The sequence below is a fragment of the Rhinoderma darwinii genome, chromosome 1 (assembly GCF_050947455.1).
Source record: "Rhinoderma darwinii isolate aRhiDar2 chromosome 1, aRhiDar2.hap1, whole genome shotgun sequence".
Classification (NCBI taxonomy): domain Eukaryota; kingdom Metazoa; phylum Chordata; class Amphibia; order Anura; family Rhinodermatidae; genus Rhinoderma; species Rhinoderma darwinii.
The window spans coordinates 240025211-240039817 of NC_134687.1; the positions used below are offsets into that span (position 1 = coordinate 240025211).

At 39.8% G+C, this 14607-nt stretch overlaps 1 protein-coding gene and 1 long non-coding RNA gene across 3 annotated transcripts in view; one reads left to right on the top strand and one right to left on the bottom strand.

Annotated features, from left to right (window-relative positions):
* Positions 1-9536, bottom strand: part of PDE4C (phosphodiesterase 4C) — a 224205-nt gene extending 214669 nt beyond the window's left edge. The window contains exon 1 of the mRNA XM_075863060.1: positions 8962-9536. Coding sequence (XP_075719175.1) covers positions 8962-9092 — 131 coding nt within the window. The 5' untranslated portion in view covers positions 9093-9536. The remainder of the gene's footprint in view (positions 1-8961) is intronic.
* LOC142760150 (uncharacterized) overlaps positions 1-14607 on the top strand; it is a 352257-nt gene that overhangs the window by 127171 nt on the left and 210479 nt on the right. The window lies entirely within an intron of this gene.

Here is a 14607-nt window from a genome sequence, read left to right on the forward strand (position 1 = left end):
TATTATAGAAAAAAATGAACACATTAAAAAAGTACACATATTTGGTATCCCCGCGTTCGTAACGACCCCAACTATACAACTGTAATGTTATTTTTCCCGCACGATGAACACCCCAAAAAATAAAAAAAAATGTAAAAAAAACCCACAATTTTTGGGGTCACCACCCCTCCCAAAATAAAGAATAAAAAGTGATCAAAAAGTCGCATGTACCCAAAAATAGTACCGATAAAAACTACAACCCGTCCCGCAAAAAACAAGCCCTTACACAGCTTTTTTGACTAAAATAAATTTGATTTTCTATCGTTCTGGCAGCTCAAAGCCTCTCCAAATGTACAGTGGGGCCTAAAACATTTTCAGAATGTCAATGGGTGCGTGAAAATCGCGCACAGCACACGGAAGCACTTCCGTGTGTCGCGCGTGATTCGCGCTACAGTTGTTAAATAAATGAAGGGGGAAAAAAAGCACCACATTCATTGCAGTTTCTAACCATCGAAACCGCGTGTCATAAGGATGCCAAATGCGTGTAAATCACACAGCCACGCACCAAACACTGATGCCACACGGAACTGCAATGCACGCAAAATGCAGCGTTTTTTTGCGTGCGCAAAACGCACACGTTCACGTGAATAAGGCCTTAATGTGTTTGGGTGATGACCCATATAACAGTAAGGGTCAGTTCACAATTTTTTGCCACTGATTTTGACGCGAAAACCTTGTCGGAATCCGCACCAAAAAACAGCTGAAATCGCCCATTGATTTCAATGGGAGGCAGAGGGGTATTTGGCTTGTTTTCAAGCGGCTTTTGGCCGTTCGGGTAGAAAAAAGTGGCATGCTCTTTCTTTGAGCGGTTTCCACCTCTGACCTCTCATTGAAATCAATATGAGCGAGGAAAAACCCATGGCACTGGTTTCTGAGCATTTTTTGCCCATGGTCCTTGCATTAGATTCAATGGCCGTGGGCAAAAAATGTGGAGAAACAAAGTGTTAAAACTATGCTGGCTGTTCAAAATCTGCCTCAAAATTTCCTGAAGGAATTTTTAGGCAGATTTTTTCTGCCTACAAAAATCTCTGTGAACTATGCCTAATGCTTCCTAACTACAACATGGTCCAATTTGCCTCCACATTTCCTCTGATTTGGTTTGTGTGTTTATGCAACAGAAGTAAATAAACTGTATATATAAACTGTGTATATACCCTAGGTATATTTTTTAGTATCAAAAATTGTTTTCTCATAAGATTAATGCCATAATAAATTACTTATCATTACTGAACATCCGGTTTTTAGGCATCTTTATTCAAATAGAGAATAATTTTAGATGTCAACCTACATCTGTAAAACATTCTCTCTCTCTCTCTCTTTCTCTCTCTCTCTCTTTCTCTCTCTTTCTCTTTCTTTTTCTTCCCTCTTCTTTCTCTCTCTCTCCTGTTATTAAACTTTCCTTAAAGAGGCTCTGTCACCACATTATAAGTGCCCCATATCTGACATAAGGAGATGGTCGCTGTAATGTAGGTGACAGCAGTGCTTTTTATTTAGAAAAACGATCTATTTTCACCACTTTATTAGCGATTTTAGCTTTATGCTAATGAGTTGCTTAATGTCCAACTGGGCGTGTTTTTACTTTAGACCAAGTGGGCGTTGTACAGGGGAGTATATGACGCTGACCAATCAGTGACCAATCAGCGTCATGCACTTTTCCCCATTCATTTAGTCAGCGCATAGTGACACTGCGTTGTTCACTATGTGCTGTCTTATACTGATATATTTACGTTACTGAAGTGTTTAGACAGTGAATTCACAATCCCTGCACTTCGTTAACGTTTCTGTGGTACTTACAGCAGAGCAAGCGTAATCACGCGAGATCACGCTGTAAATGACAGGTTACAGGGAGATTACGCTTGCTCTGCTGTAAGTACCAAACAACCGTTAAAGAGGCTCTGTCACCAGATTTTGCAACCCCTATCTGCTATTGCAGCAGATCGGCGCTGCAATGTAGATTACAGTAACGTTTTTATTTTTAAAAAACGAGCATTTTTGGCCAAGTTATGACCATTTTTGTATTTATGCAAATGCGGCTTGCAAAAGTCCAACTGGGTAATCTGTGGTAATGGTAATACTGTGACAACCTATCTTTTATACCTTTGACAACTTTAATATTACCTAATTGGATTGTCCAGTCCTAAATAAATTGATGGCCTATCACCTGTTTTAAAGGGGCTGTTTTCGTACGAGTGCTGCTTCCCCTTTGTTTTAATACTGGGAACTGCCGCTACAAGTGTGTTGGCAATTCACAGTGTGAGCAGTAAAGGAAATGGAGGGGAAGCAACGCTCGTACTAACATCGCGGCCCCTTCAAAACAGCTGATCGGCGGGGGTGCCAGGAGTCTGAGCCCGACCAAAATTATAGGATCTACTTTTTGTTAAGCCTGAACTGATCTCTAACATGGACTCTAAAAGAATATAGTAGAAAAATGTGTTCACGTCACCATAATATTAAATTTTAACCTCCCCAGGGACAGCTGTGAGTTGCCTGCATTGCTGGAATACTTAGCATTGTGAAAATCAGAAGGACTGAAAACAGAGCCACAAATGGTAGTTCTTGAGCCCACCGATCTTTATAGAAATATCAGCATCATAAAAATGATTATACAGATGTCAACAGTTTCCACATTAACATTCGTAGTATTGCGGTTCACTGTTACATATTGTTGGGTTGTTAATAATGGTACAAAGGATCTATAACGCTATCAAAAGATTTGGGTGATAGCAAACACCCCAAATACTTCTATGTAATATATCTGCTGTCTATAGATTGGTTAGTATTGTCCCTGTCATCCCTCTACATATCACAGACACATGCTGGGAAACGTAGACCGGGTGCGTACGAACCATGCACACAGTCTCTAGTGTTAAAATGAGCGATCACTTGAGTGCATCCTGTTTACACTCAAAAATTAACTACTTCCACCTCACAAGTACAAATTTCCGTCTCTTGCTTTGTGGCCGGTAACGGTTGGCACTTCATATGAGAGACCACTTATTATATCTCCTGTAACAATCTCTAAACATTCTTCACAGAATTTTCATGACACACACAGATGACATATGTCTACACGTACAAAATAATAAGTAAAACTTTCAAAAAGACATCACTTAATGTCATAACAAAAATAAAATGCCTTGCAGTAATAAAAACTGAAGAACAGTATATTAGCCCTGCAATATCTTTCCACATGACAGACATTCATAAAATTTTTATTTTCAGGACACAATCTGTCTAAGGAAATTACTTCTACGAAGATCTTTTCTGTTTTCCTGTGTGGGAACTCTCATTTTAACCCTATGCTACCCCTATTTGAGTACACAATTGTCGGAAGAGAAGTTGTTTTTTTTTTGCACATTATTCAGCTGATACTAAAAGCTGTAATGCCAATTTTGCGAGTGAGTTTTCCATCTACTGATCATTGACTAAAGCACTTTGCATAGCTCCATATATATATATAAATATATAATATCATTTTTTTTGATCAACAAACATATTAATATGTATACATAAAGAATCGCATTGTTTTCTCTGTGGCCCAACGTATGAAAAAGTGTTTCATTTTGGCATATGTTTTTGTGTAAAATGTCAGGCATCTATTTTAGCATAGGCAATATGAATGCAACTGTTTTGGTTGTCTGCTTTGGACAATCCCTGATGATAAGAGCATTACAGGGTGTCCTGCTGCTGGTACCCCCAACGATCAGCTGTGATATGTGGGGGAACCTGGAAGCAAGTGTTCAATTGGGTTTACTAAACCAGACAACCCCTTTTCCATACATGTTTCCTGGCTTTAGTATTTTAATCAGCCTGGCCAGTCAATGTAGCTTATTTATAGGCTTCTTTTGTTTATTTCACTGTAAAATTGATTTAATCAATTACCAAGGCAAGATAGAAAAGTTTGTTATCTCCAGAAGAAAAGTACAGGGGAAGCCAGCAGGGTTGACCAATTTTTAGGGTTTGGATATAATGTGATTATTGTAGGGAGAAAGAATGCGAAAAGTACTTATAACAGCTACTTGGGCCTTGAATACTTTACTAAACAATTTAATATTTTAGTGTCTCGTGTAAAATGGAAACAGTGCTCTGTTATTAACACACTAAGGGCTTATTCAGACGAATGGGATATACGTCCGTGCAACGCGTGTGATTCGGACCTATATTAGTCTATGGGGCCGTGCAGACATGTGCGTGATTTTTACGCAGCGTTGGTCCGCTGCGTAAAAGTCACGACATGTCCGTTCTTTCAGAGTTTTTCACACATCACGCACCCATTGAAGTCAATGGGTGCGTGAAAACCACGCATGCCGCACGGAAGCACTTCCGTGCGAACAGCGTGATTCGCGCAACAGCTGTGAAAAGGATGAATGAAAACAAAAGCACAACGTGCTTTTCTGTTTACAAACATCCAAATTTAGTGTCAAAATGATGGCGGCTGCGCGAAAACCACGCAGCCATGCATCATATGATGCTGCCACATGGAGCTGTCAAGTGCCTTTTGCGCAGGCAAAAGTCACGTTTTTTGCGTGCGCAAAAGGCACACGCTCGTGTGAATCCAGCCTTACACAGCACAACAGGTCAAGCCTTCATTAATATACTTTAGGGTGCTTATTAGAAATAAACCCAGTGTAAGTAACAGTGCGTCATGCCTATATGCAATGACCAAGACAGATGACATCCCCAGTGTAGAAGTTCTAAATGCATATAAACATATAAGAGGTACATTTTTTAGTAGGGTTGTAAGAACAACACTTTACAAAGTGAAAACTGGCACCGAATTTATCAATATGGCACACGCCACATAATACGTTTAGCACAACTCCCACCATACTAGACAAACCACTATTACTTAGACCACATAATAGCTGTAATACATGTATGTCAGTACACATTGGGGAAACTATTGTGAGTTGCTTAGCCACATCTCTAGAATTCATCTCTCACTGATGCCTTAGTTCAACAATCTTGAACTCAAAGGTTGTCAAAGCAGAGTGGAACCGAAAATGCGTTGCACTAAAGCTGTGGTAATTGTTAGTACTGGTGTGCCCCTATGTTTGTTTCTGCTACCATATTGGTGTGGAGAACTTCCCAACTGGAAGCCCAGATTCTGAATCTGCAGACAATTGAAAACATGGACAGGAGTTTGCTGCTCACTGAGCAAGCAGTCCCGCCAGATGGGGATGGGGATGGATAAAGGGGTGACATGGAAGCATGGAGGTTCAGGCTGATGAGGCAGCTAGCTGGATAATTTAGATTAGCCTTGAAAACTTAGATTCTCCAAGCACCTTATTAGATTCTCCATGCACCTTATTAGATTCTCCATGCCCCTTATTAGATTCTCCATGCCCCTTATTAGTTTAGTTGCACTTCTTTGTTTTTTGTTTTTCCAACTCCAGGGCATCCTTTCTATGAACTGGAGCCCAAAACTGAACTGCATATTCTAGATGAGGCCTCACTAATGCCTTGTAAAACAGTAATATATCCCTGTCCCACGAGTCCATTCCTTTTAATACACGACAATATCTTGCTGGCCTTAGAAGCAGCTGATTGACATTGCATGCTGTTATTTATGCTATGATCTACAAGTACACCCAGATCCTTCTCAACAAGTGACTCTCCCAGTTTAACTCCCCGTGGGACGTATGATGCATGCAGATTATTAGTACCCAGATAAGGTGGGAGATAAAGTCACTAAAAAACAGAGATTCTAGCTTTATACATTTTTGTTTATACTGTGTTCACCATGCTGGATAAATAATGATAAATTGTAATAGTTGGGACTTTTACGGACACAGCGATACCAATTTTTTTAAATATTATTGTTTACAATGCTTTAGGCCGGATATGGAAAAGATTTTTGTTTTACATTTAATACTGTTTTTTGCAATATATATATATACGAAAGAAATCCCACAGCACTCCGATGGTTCCAAAAAGTATGTGATTTATTCAGTCAACAGCTGCAACGTTTCCGTCCTGCTATAGGACCTTTTTCAAGCATGGTCCTATAGCAGGACGGAAGCGTTGCAGCTGTTGACTGAATAAATCACATACTTTTTGGAACCATCGGAGTGCTGTGGGATTTCTTTAGTTTGTCTTATAATCCACGGATCTGGACTACCTGCTTGCACCCATTACCATGTTGGAATCTGTCGCAGAGTGCTGCATATCTCTACCTATGTATGTATGTATGTATATATATATATATATATATATATATATATATATATATATATATATAAAAATTAGTAGAGTCACATTATTATGACCACCTCCTACATGCGACGTTGGCAGCCCATGAAGGAAGTGATGCGATAGGCTGTTTGAACACACATCACTCATTGTTGCCGTGGGTAAAAGGGGCGATTTATCAGAGTTGCAAAAAGGAGCGATTATTGGTTTTCGGGCCAAGCCCGGCAGAGTTTCTCAAACAGCGCGGTTTGTGAACTGTTCGCGTGCTGCTGTGGTAAAAGTGTATCGTGAGTGGACAAATGACACTATTGGGAATAACCGATGTGGAAACTGCAGAGCACCACGTGCCATTGATGTGAGAGGTGAACATCAGCTACGAAAGGTGCCCTAGGGCCGAATGACATGGTACAGTGGAGCAGCTCACCGTGAAAATCAACCAGGGGGCTATCGGACGTGTTTCTAAAACAGTTCAGCGAACCCTAGTGCGTGTGGGGCTCTGAAGCAGATGGATGGCCAATGCGAACAAAGGTGCTTCTATAAAAAGGCTTCAGTTTGTATGGCAGTATCGGAATTGGATTACCGATGATTGGCAAAGGGTTGCCTTCTCCGATGAGTCATGTTTTCTGCTTCATTGAACGGATGGACGTTGGCGTGTAAGACGAGAAACATCAGAGAACAAACACCCTGCGACCATTGCTGGAAGAACACAAGCTGGTGGTGGCAGTGTTATGGCCTTGGGAATTTTTTCATGCCATTCTCTGGGCTCACTCATATATGTGGAAGGCAATCTGAACCGATTTGCATATGAATCCATTGTTGCAGATCACTTCCACCCATACAAGCTGTTTGTCTTCCCTGGGGCAGATGGAATCTTCCAGCAAGACAATGCTACATGTCACATGGCTAGAAATGTCCGACAGTGGTTGGAAGAGCACGACCAAGACTTCCAAGTACTAGCCCGGTCCCCTAATTCGCCAGACTTGAACCCAATTGAGCATCTGTGGGACCACCTCGATCGTCTTGTTCGCTCTATGGATCCTCCCTCACACACCCTCCAGCAAATGTGGGATGCACTGCAGTCAGCATGGCTCCAGATACCGGAGACAACCTACCAGCACCTTATTGAGTCACTCCCAGCCCGTCTGCTGCTGCACACGGCGGTTACTCTGGATATTAGCTGGTGGTCATAATAATGTGACTCGACTGTGCATATGTTATATATATATATATATATATATATAATATTTATTTATTTTTTTCACCACCACTGAGTTCATCTATTTATATATATCTTCTTTTTGGGAACTGCATAATCCTATGTATTTATTGCCTGTAAGTACGACAGAATTGAAAAAAGATTTATAAAAAAAAAACTGGTCCATATGGATATCAATTACCAATTGTCGATACAGTTTAAATGTTTTGATCCGCCATACAAAACAAAAAATTGTGCAGAAAATCCCTCTGAAAGAAATGCAAGTTTGAACCCAGCCAGCAATTGAATAAAAAAAAAGTATAATCTGTAATCTATTACCAACAAAAGGCATCATGACACAACCGTTTCCGTTTGCGGACCGTAAAACACGGATTCTAGTGGCTTCCGTGTGCTGTCCGTTTTTGGGTAAGACGGACCGCAAATACGTCTAATAGGACCTGTGCTATAATTTTGCACAAAATACATCAGTCTTTTCTTTATACCTTTCCTTCCTTTTGAATCAACTTCTGGCTTAGTCCCACAAAACTGAGCCGAAAACTGCATCAAAATTGCATGTGTAATTCTGGCCTTAAGGCTGCGTCCACAGTTTTACATTTTTAACATACGTTATTTGTTTAGTTACATGAACTTCTACTGAAAGGTATGGGAGTTTATCATCCAAAACAAAAAATGCATGTTAAAAACGCAACAAAAAGGCACAGTGCGAACTCAGTCGAAGACACTTTTCTGTTTGCATACCCAACAATAACAGCATCTTTTAAGATCTATGGAAATGTAGACATTTGAGCTTGTTGCTATTGCAGCTTTGTGTGTAATATCAATCAGCTTCTCTTTACAAGCTCAAGGATTGATATTGATCACTTAGACAAGAAAATTGGTTAAATTACAACAGAAAGGAGAATGAAGCTAAAGTTCGGTCCCTGAGATGAGTGACTGTTTACATACTGACATAAATGGCACAGATATTCATTCCACGTCCATAGACAGTCTACGTCCATGAACAAACAATCCTCCTACCTTCATAGTGGCCAAGACTGTCGTTAGAAGACGAAATAGTAACTTATAGTAAACTTGGGAAACGTTCACTTTTAATTTAGAGCCATTTCTGTACTCTTGTAGAATACTTCAGTAGGAAAATTCTCCTTTATATCACATTCAATAAATTATCAATAACTGCCATGATTTTTCAGAAAAAGTAAGGCACACAGGCTATACTATTCAGGCCATCTAGCATTTCCTGGGACCGCAAAATAGTTAATTTTATGATAAATTATTACTGGTTTTGTATAAAAAAAAATCTACCCTATAAACAGCCAATGGAGGAAAAAAACAACAACAAATGGATAGCACAGTCATTAATATAGAACATATACTCTCATGATGACTAGGGCAGTATTAAAGTCACCTGTCACCGTGGGCAAATCCCCGGCACCCATATCAAACACCCCCAAAGCACCAGAGTTTTATCATTTCAAAAATCAAATCCAATAACAATTAAATGAAAAATAAGTTACCGTCTCCATCTTTGTACAATATCGATGGGTCTGTTGACTGCACATGGTGACCCATATACGTGTCCATTGTATACCTTACGTCCTCCACAGTCCAGAGGAGTCAGGAACCCACAGTTTGTAGGTAAACTCATATCCACGTCTATGCTTTAGTGCTAGACAGTCCTCAAACATCCACCATGTGGTATTATATGATACTGTGCGTGTACAGAGTTAATAAAGGCCCATACAAAACATCCTTTAACCCTCCTTTTAAAAAAATTTCCCATTATTAGAAGAGGCAGAAAATACAAAGAGCAGATAGGCAAAGCTGGATTTTCTATGGAGAGGGTAGACCGTAGTCAGCCGTCCTAGCTTTCCTCTCCTAGATGATGATTTCTACATGGTTTCCAGGATCCGTCTGCCTCCTGTTTCATAGTCTCCTTCATATACAATGAGAGGACATTGTTTGCAAGTTTATGTTTAAAAAAATATTTAGTCACCTAAAATCAGTAACCCAATTTAGCTGAACTAAATAAAGAAGATCCTGCGTTAGGCAGATTCAGCAGTGCAGCAGTAACAGATCCAGTGCCAGTCTGTGTATATCCCTGTCTAGATCTGTGTTCGTTACCTTGGTGAACAGGTTTAGGCAGATAAAAAAAAGTGCACATGAATTCTAGTTCCTAAAAATAGTAGGCTTCAGCTGCTGTGCTGAAATTCCACAAAACTGGTCTTATCCTCCTCCTCTGAAGAAAGGCTTCCAAGCTTTCCCGGTAGGTTGAGTGTGACAGCTGGAAAAGAGTGCAGTAAAGAAATGCCACCAGTGCGAGATACTAAGCTATCTTTCCTTCCTTAACAGCTGTGATGTCACTCTCACTATACTCTAGTAAGGGGAGGGCCAACGCCTCACTCATACTTTGCAAATATTTCTCTTTAAAGAGCCAGAACTTCATCCAAGCACTATCTATGCTTCTCCAACAAGACAAAGGCCTGAATTTTATGGTCCGAGAAATACTTTTCCCTTGCAATATCATGTTATATAGTGATTCATTACCTGCTTGATTTATCTTGTTTCATTAGATAAATATACATATACACACGCACGCACGCACACGCTCGCACCTACATAAACCTGGTAACATGCACCTCTCAGTGGTCATCATAATAGAAATACCTCAAATAAATTCAGGAGCAATACACCAACGTCTTATTGGGGTGTTTTCAATGAATTACTATTGACGTAACATTTAGGCTGGGTTCACACGACCTATTTTCAGATGTAAACGAGGCGTATTATGCCTCGTTTTACGTCTGAAAATATGTCTACAATACGTCGGCAAACATCTGCCCTTTCATTTGAATGGGTTTGCCGACGTACTGTGCAGACGACCTGTAATTTACGCGTCGTCGTTTGACAGCTGTCAAACGACGACGCATAAATTGACTGCCTCGGCAAAGAAGTGCAGGGCACTTCTTTGCAATGTAATTTGAGCCGTTCTTCATTGAAGTCAATGAAGAGCAGCTCAAGATTACAGGCGTCAAAGACGCCTCGCATAATGCGAGGAGCAGCATTTACGTCAGAAACGACACAGCTGTTTTCTCCTGAAAACAGTCTGTCTTTTCAGACGTAAAAGCCTCTCATCGTGTGCACATACCCTTATGCTTCTATCTATATGTCTCTGTGCAGAACTGCATTGCGCGGCAGATTTAAATAGGTATTTTTATATTCTTATGTTTAACCCCTTTCAGCCGCATCCAGTTTTCACTTTATTTTTTCCCTCCCCGCTTTCCAAGAGCCATAACTTATTTTTCCGTCGACATAGCCGGATGAGGGCTTGTTTCATGCGGGGCGAGTTGTATTTTTTTTTAATGGCACCATTTTCTGTACTATAAAATGTACTAAAAAGCTCTGAAAAATTATTTTGTGGGATTGAATGGGGAAAAAACAGCAATTCCGCTATTTGTTTGGGGTTTCGTTTTACGGCTTTCACCTGCAGTAGAAATGACATGTTAACTTTGTTATGCATATTAATATGATTACGGTGATACCATGATTTTATGTTGTTTTTTTTTTGCATGTTTAACTACTTTCACAAAAAATTTGTTTTGTCGCCATATTTTTAAACCAATAACTTTTTTATTTTTCCGTTGATGGAGCTGTGTGAGGACTTGTTTTTTGCGGGCCAAGCTGTAATTTTTTATTGGTACATACTACTTTTTGACCACTTTATTCCATTTTGTTTAGGGAGCCAAGATGATTTTTTTTTCATTTACGGCATTCACCATGCTGTGTAAATAATGCATTTTTAATAATTTTAATAGTTAAGATCGTTAGAGATGATACCAATTATGTTCATTTAGTATTTACATTATTTTACAGAAATACTGGGACAAGGTGTATATATATATATATTCTTGGACTTGGATCCCTTGTACAATACAATGCAATAATTATGTATTGCAGTATATTGGGCATTTTCTATCCTAGTACTAGAAGAACCAAAATGGCATACCTGCCATGATAACCCATCAGACCCCATGGTCACGTTGCGGGGAAGGGCAATAAGGGGACAGAGGGGGGTCCTCTGTCTAACAGCTTAGATACCACGGTTGCTATTTACTGTAGCATCTAAGTGCTTAACCGGCCAGGATCGTAGCTAGCTTCAATCCCAGCTGTACTTGCAATTTGTCAGCTGTAATACACAGCTGACATCCGCTGTGTATGGAGTGGGATCAGCTCCTCAGCCTGCTCCATACAAACCCTTCCCGATTATTATATACATGTACAGTGGCGTAGCTATAGGGGTCGCAATCGCGACCGGGCCCCTAAGCCAGGGGGGCCCACAGGCCCCCGTTGCCACTCTAAGACTGGGCAAAATGTTTTATTATTTAACCCCTTCTCGACCACCCCACGTAGATTAAAGGGGTGCAGAGCTGGTCCTTGTGCCTGCAGCCCGTTAATCTACGTGTGCTCCTAACAGAGCACACAGACGCTCCCCGCAGCCTGGCATCTCCCAGTACAGGCTGCTACTAGCAGCCTTAGTACTGGGGGAAAGCATCGGGTCGGATCACAGCGGTGATCCGAACCAATTAACCCCTTAATTGCGTCAGTCAATAGCGACCACTGCATTTAAGTTGTTATAGCAACATCGGCATCCCGCTACACGATTGCGGGGCGCGATTGTTATGGCAACTGGAAGCCTAACAGGCTTCGGGTCTGCCATCTATTGAAGGCGATTACGTCCTGCCAGAGGCAGGACCTAATATGCCTGCTGTCAGTGTGAAACTGACAGGTATAATACCCTGCAATACATAAGTATTGCAGGGCATTATAAACACGATCCAACAATTGGATCTTCAAGTCCCTAGTTGGACTAAAAAAATAAAAAAATAAAAAGTTAAAAAAGTTACAAAAAATGTACAAAAGTAAAATGTCACAATAATAAATCGCCTTTTTTTCCCTTATAAAGTCCTTTATTATTAGAAAAAAAATGAAAAAACTAAATAAACTATGCATAATTGCTATCACCGCGTCCGTAACGGCCTGAACTATAAACATATAATGTAATTTATCCTGCACGGTGACCGCCATAAAAAAACTATAGCGGAATCGCTATTTTTAGTCACTTCAGCTCCCAAATAATTGCATAAATAGGGATCAAAAAGTCGCATGTACCCAAAAACTAGTTTATTCCGCAAAAAACAAACCCTTACACAGCTTTCCTGATAGAAAATAAAAAAAAGTTGTGGCTTTTAGAATATGTCGACACAAACAAAATAATTTTTTTTAAAACCCTGATTTTATCGTGCAAACACCATAAAACATAAAAAAAAAAACTATACACATATGGTATCGCCGTAATCGCATCGACCCACAGAATAAATTAAATATGTCAGTTATAGCGCACGGTGAACGCCGTAAAAAAAAAGAATAAAAAACAATAGAAGTTTTGACGGCCTAATTACACTAAATTCAGCAAAAAACCTATGGGATCAAAATGCTCACTATACCCCTAGACAAATTCTTTTTAGGGCTGTAGTTTCCCAAATTGGGTCACATCTGGGGGTTGTCCACTGTTTTGGTCCCTCAGGGGCTTTGCAAATGCGACATGACATCCGAAAACCAATTGAGTAAATTGAGCTCCAAAAGCCAAATAACACTCCTTCCCTTCTGAGCCCTGCCGTGTGTCCAAACATCCGTTTATTACCACATATGGGGTATTGCCGTAATCAGGAGAAATTGGTTTACAAATCTTGGGGTGCCTTTTCTTCTTTATTGCTTAACAAAATTTATAATTTATAAGTTTTATTGAAAAAAAATGTAGATTTTAATTTTTATGGACTAATTCCACGAAAATCGGCAAAAAACCTGTGGGGTTAAAATGCTCACTATACCCCTTGATGAATTCCTTGAGGGGTGTAGTTTGCCAAATGGTGTCTTTTTGGGAGTGTTTCCACTGTTTTGGCACTACAAGACCTCTTAAAACCTGATATGGTGCCTAAAATATGTTCTGATAAAAAAGGAGACCCCAAAATCCTCCAGGTGCTCCTTTGCTTCTGAGGCCGGTGTTTCAGTCCATTAGCGCACGAGAGCCACATATGGGATATTTCTAAAAACTGCAGAATCTGGGTAATAAATATTGAGTTGCGTTTCTCTGGTAAAACCTTTTGTGTTACAGAAAAAAATGGATTCAAATGGATTTTCCGACAAAAAAAAAAGAAATTTGTAAATTTCCCCTCTACTTTGCTTTAATTCCTGTGAGACACCTAAAGAAACTTTCTAAATGCTGTTTTGAATACTTTGAGGGGTGCAGTTTTTAAAATTGAGTGACTTATGGGGGTTTCTAATATATAAGGCCCTCAAAGCCACTTCAGAACTGAACTGGTACCTATAAAAATAGGTTTTGGAAATTTTCTTGAAAATTTAAGAAATTGCTTCTAAAGTTCTAAGCCTTGTAACGTCTTTGAAAAATAACATAATGTTCAAAAAACAATGCAAATATAAAGTAGACGTATGGAATATGTGAAATAGTAACTATTTTGTGTGGTATTACTATCGGTTTTACAAGCAGATACATTTAAAATGAGGAAAATCATAATTTTTGCAAATTTTCTTTAAATTTTGGTGTTTTTCACAAATAAGCAATGAATTTATTGACCACATTTTTCCTCTAGCATATAGTACAATATGTCACGAGAAAACGATCTCAGAATCGCTTAGATAGGCAAAAGCATTCCAGAGTTATTACCACAAAAATTAACACGTCAGATTTGAAAAAATGGGTCTGTCTGGTCCTGAAGGCCAAAATTAGCTCGGTACTGAAAGGGTTAATTAACTCCTTCTTTAAACAGCGCGATGTGCTGCAGCGCGTGTATCGTGTATCTACAAACCTCCCCTGTCTTCTCCCCTCTTGTGCTCTGAGGCACTTGATTGGAGAAGGCAGGAGAGGAGGATTCTAGATACACACGCTGCAGCACCATCGCGCTGTGTAAGGACAGAGCTCGAGCACATCACAGCTTATTTTCCCCTAGGTGTAAGTGCAGGACAAGCCTGTTTTACACAGTTAAATGTTGTTGTTTTTGCTCTTATCTAGCCTGTGTTTAAAGCTTGCTGTCTCTATTTCTGGGGTGGGAGGAAGTCTTACAACCTTCTCCAATGTGGCTGTAGGC